This window comes from Eubalaena glacialis, chromosome X (genome assembly GCF_028564815.1).
Source record: "Eubalaena glacialis isolate mEubGla1 chromosome X, mEubGla1.1.hap2.+ XY, whole genome shotgun sequence".
NCBI classification, from domain to species: Eukaryota; Metazoa; Chordata; class Mammalia; order Artiodactyla; family Balaenidae; genus Eubalaena; species Eubalaena glacialis.
Window position 1 is genome coordinate 136505491 of NC_083736.1, and position 4211 is coordinate 136509701.

Below are 4211 nucleotides of genomic sequence, written 5' to 3' on the forward strand. Positions count from 1 at the left end.
GGTGTGGGGATGTGTCTCCCAGAGACCGCACGAGTGTCCAGGCGAGATTTTCAGCTGCTTGGTAAGTGCTGTCACTGTTGTTCCACAGTGAGAGTTTCACATTTTAGGATCCCTCAAGTTTAAGGACATTTGGGGTTTTTCAAAACTCTATCAGTCGAATACTGGCTTTCTCACCAAGGAGGCTAGAGACCTCCTGGCACGACAGCTCCTTGTTTCAGGGCCCCACGCCGTGCATCACACACTTTGAGCGGTCCTGGATCCCAGGAATTGGATGCCAGTGGCACCTGCCCCCAGTGAAGGAGAAAATCAGGATCACCCCCACCCATTTTCAGAAGACATAGGACACGTGACCATCCCAGCATGAGAACAAATTGAACCCCAAAACTTTACAATTCACCCATGAAATGGAAGAGAAACCCTCCCCATGTCTGCGTCTGCAAAGTGCCTACCCTACCCTCTCCCTGGAGAGGTGTCCCGTGGGTGCTGAGCAGGAATCCTACTCTGGACCCCCGCCCTCACCCGCAGCAGCCCTTTTCCTCCATTGCCCACAGCAGAGGCCAGACTCAGCTGAAACATTCAGGGAAATTTATTAAACAAAAACATTGACTGAAACCATTGAACAGAGGGCATGATAACACACAGAGGAACTTCTAACAGCCACCGGAGCCCACGGATCCCGCCCCCCCCCACGGTCCCCAACAAGGTGCCTCCGCTACATCCCACCCGGCGGCCCTCCCCCAGTCTCCCTTCCTCAGGGCCCCGCGGGTGGCCTCTCGCCAGGACGATGGGCGCCGGCAATGCCCGCTCCCCCCGGGGCAGCCCCTCCCCCTCTGGCCCACATGCCCGGGGCCTGGCCCTGCCCTATGGCGGGCACAGGACGGTCCCACAGCAGGGCACGCGCCACCGAGCCGAGGACGTGGAGTCCCGAGGAACAACAGGGTGGCCCAGCAGAGCACAGGCCCCGGGGTCCTCCCGCAGACCTCCTGCAGCCCCGGTCCAGGTCTTCCTTCCCAAGGTCCCAGGTGGGCTCCCAGGTCCTGGGGTGGGCGCTGGCTGTGACCTCGTCCATCCCGTCCTCCCCGCCGGCTCCTGGGACCGGGCTCGGGGTCTCCGCGCCTGGCCGAGGTGGGGAGAACTGCTCAGAGGAGAGCACACGCACATTTCCACAAGAAGCAGCGCTGGGCCTGAATCTACGCCCAGAAAGAACACGTTGCGCTCACGACACTGGCCCACAGAGACCAGAGCCTTGGCTGGCATGTGGCGCACCACAGGGCTCCGCGGGGGGACGATGGCTAGGGTGTGTGTGTTGGGGGGGAGGGGAGCGGGGGCTGGGGGGGGCGTTCCTTGACACCTGGGTCCCTCTGGGGCCTACAGGGACACATTTGGGCTTGCCAGCACAGGGAGCAGCCTGCCCCAGAGGGGGAACACTGAATAGGGGTCCCCTCTCGGGAGGGAGGCCCAGGCACCTTGAGTGGCCCCTAACATGGGGCCAGGAGGCTGCCTGGCCTGGCCTCCCCCTGCCTCCAAGCCTGGGGGCCCCGGGGCCTGCTGAGACTACTGGCCCGAGGAGGACCCCGGGGGGCTCATCTCTGCAGCCCCGTCCTCATTTCCCGGCGCTCCTGGGATGGGCTTGAGCCCCTCCTCGGGGGGCTCCTCGGCCTCCTGGCCTCCTGCCTGGGCGAGGCCCTCTGGCTCCCAGCCCGGACCTCCTGGGGCCACCGGGGAAGCACTGCCCATCCGGCCAGGCATGGGGGCCCCGGGGGCATCTGAGGGTCCTGCCTGAGCTAGGCCCGCAGGGGCGGGAGCACGTCCATCTTCCTGAGTGGCCGCGGAGGCCTTGCTGGTCTCCCCAGGGCCAGGGGCTGCCCCGGCGGCACCATGATCTTCAGGGGCCGCCTCGCCAGCCTTGGCAGTGCCGGCAACTGCCTCACTGGCCTCTTCACGCGCTGGGTGGTCCTCGGCGCTACCTTCCTTGGAAAGGGCGGCCTGGGCGGCGGTATCTTCACCGGCCGGGGAGGCCTTGGTGCCATCTGCAGTGGTGCCCTCGCTGACGGCCTCATGGGCCGGGGCGGCCTGGGCGGCTGCTGCCAGGACTCCAACGTCCACACGGGCCTCTTCTTCCCCTGGGAACTGCTCACTGCTAGCCGGGTCGGCCTCCCAGGCCTCGGTCTTCTGGATGAGCCGCAGCATCCCCACGAAGCCGGGAGGCCTCCGCATCAGCCGCATCCTCCTCAGCTCCTTCTGGAGCGGGTCGTTCAGCCGGGCCCGCATCAGCACCTGCCGGGCGCGCACCTGGTCCGCCACGGCCGGGTGGATGGCCCCCTTCTCCAGGGCCGACTGCAGCAGGCCTTCCAGGCGCATCACGTACGCAAAGAGAGTCTCCTGGGGCCGCTGGGCACAGGTCACGAACTTCAGCCGAGCGCTCACCCGGGGGTCCTTGTTCCCAAACACCTGCACCAGCGCGGCCAGGCAGTCCTGGGCAGCCAGCTCGGGATCTTCCGCCAGGAGGCCGCACAGGAGGTCCAGCGCGGGGCCGCGCAAGCTCTCCACCAGCCTCCTCCTCCTCTCCCTCTCAGACACGTGGCGCCACAGGTGCAGCATGTCGTTGGCCTGCTCCAGCCAGCTCTCAAAGGACTCTTCCCCGTGGCCTGGCTCTTCCACCCCAGAGAAGGTTCCCAGCTCCTTGTAGCCCATGTTCTCTAGCACGGGCTGCAAGGCCTGCCTCCACTGCTGGGTCCAGGGCCCTGCCTCATCCATGGCGGCTGCCGCTTCCACAGCTGCTTTCTCAGCTGCAGTCATTGCCTCGCCCGTGGGTCCTGCCATACTCAGAAGGCCTGCCACGCCTGCAACATTTCTGTCACCTGCAACTCCCTCCTCATCTGACACTCGTGCTTCACCTTCAGCTCCTGCTTGACCCTCAGCTCCTTCCCCACCTGCAGCTCCTGCCTCACCTGAGGCTCCCTCCTCACCTGCATCTCCCTCCTCACCTGCACCTCCTGCCTCACCTGCAGCTCCTGCCTCACCTCCATCCCCTGCCTCACCTACAGCTCTTGCCTCACCTGCAGCTCCTGCCTCACCTCCATTCCCTGCCTCACCTCCAGCTCCTGCCTCACCTCCAGCTCCTGCCTCACCTCCAGCTCCTGCCTCACCTGCAGCTCCTGCCTCACCTGCAACTCCCTCATCTGTACCTCCTGCCTCACCTGCATCTCCTGCCTCACCTCCATCCCCTGCCTCACCTGCAGCTCCTGCCTCACCTGCAGCTCCTTCCTCACCTCCATCCCCTGCCTCACCTCCAGCTCCTGCCTCACCTGCAGCTCCTGCCTCACCTCCATCCCCTGCCTCATCTGCAGCTCCTGCCTCACCTCCAGGTCCCACCTCACCTGCAGCTCCTTCCTCAACTCCAGCTCCTGCCTCACCTCCAGCTGCCACCTCACCTAAGGCTTCCTCCTCACCTGCAGCTTCTGCCTCACCTACAGCTCCTGCCTCAACTCCAGCTCCTTCCTCACCTCCAGCTGCCACCTCACCTAAGGCTTCCTCCTCACCTGCGTCTCCCTCCATAGCTGCGGCTCCCGCCTCCCCTGCGGCTTCCTCCTCACCTGCAGTTCCTGAGTGACCTGCAGTTCCTGCCTCACCTGCCCTGCCAACCACTGCTTGTCTCTGGGGCTGTGCAGGGAAATTGGGTCTATCCTGTGACTCAGCATCAGGGGCCTGGGGCAGGCAGACCACAGTCCAGGGCCCCCCCTTGCCTGGTATTTGGCGGGGGATCAAGCTGTGATTTAAATACTCAGCAAACTCGACCAGGGCAACCCTCGACCCCAGCTCCTTTCTGTAGACCTTGCCCAGCACTCGGTACCTGCCCAGGGAACACAGGGCAGCCTGCACAGCCTCCTGGAATTCCTGGTCTTCGCAGTCATCTGGGATGCCCAGGATGAGCAGAGATCGCTGAGCGTTCACGCCCATCCACCTGCACCAGTCCCGCAGTATCGCCAGAGCCATCGCCATCTTCGAGGACCTGAGGGTGGGGGGAAGCGATCCAACAGGTGTGCACAGACTGTTGAAGTGTGGGAATCGGCCTGTGGGTGCAAAGAGGAGAGAATCATGTTTGTGCCACACAGCCCACCCTACTGCCCCTCACAGCAGCAGCCTGGAGCACCTCCCTGCCCTGTTTTGTTTGTTTGACTTTAGGAAACTTCTTTTTGATAAATTAAATT

The 4211-nt window shown here is 64.0% G+C and overlaps 1 protein-coding gene across 1 annotated transcript; it reads right to left on the bottom strand.

Annotated features, from left to right (window-relative positions):
* Positions 1–1554: 1554 nt before the first annotated feature.
* LOC133082540 (paraneoplastic antigen Ma6E-like) lies at positions 1555–4002 on the bottom strand. Its single transcript, XM_061179154.1, has 2 exons — positions 3520–4002; positions 1555–3339 (listed from the first exon to the last, which is right to left on the bottom strand). Exons 1-2 carry the CDS (start codon positions 4000–4002, stop codon positions 1555–1557), a joined length of 2268 nt encoding a protein of 755 aa, XP_061035137.1.
* Positions 4003–4211: the final 209 nt, after the last annotated feature.

Bases quoted from the DNA above. Each gene is read 5' to 3' on its own strand.
- LOC133082540 (XM_061179154.1), bottom strand. From the start codon at position 4,002: ATGGCGATGGCTCTGGCGATACTGCGGGACTGGTGCAGGTGGATGGGC. The intron at 3,340-3,519 runs GTGGCAGCTGGA...GCTGCAGATGAG, and splicing joins AGGAGGAAGCCTTAGGTGAG to GCAGGGGATGGAGGTGAGGC.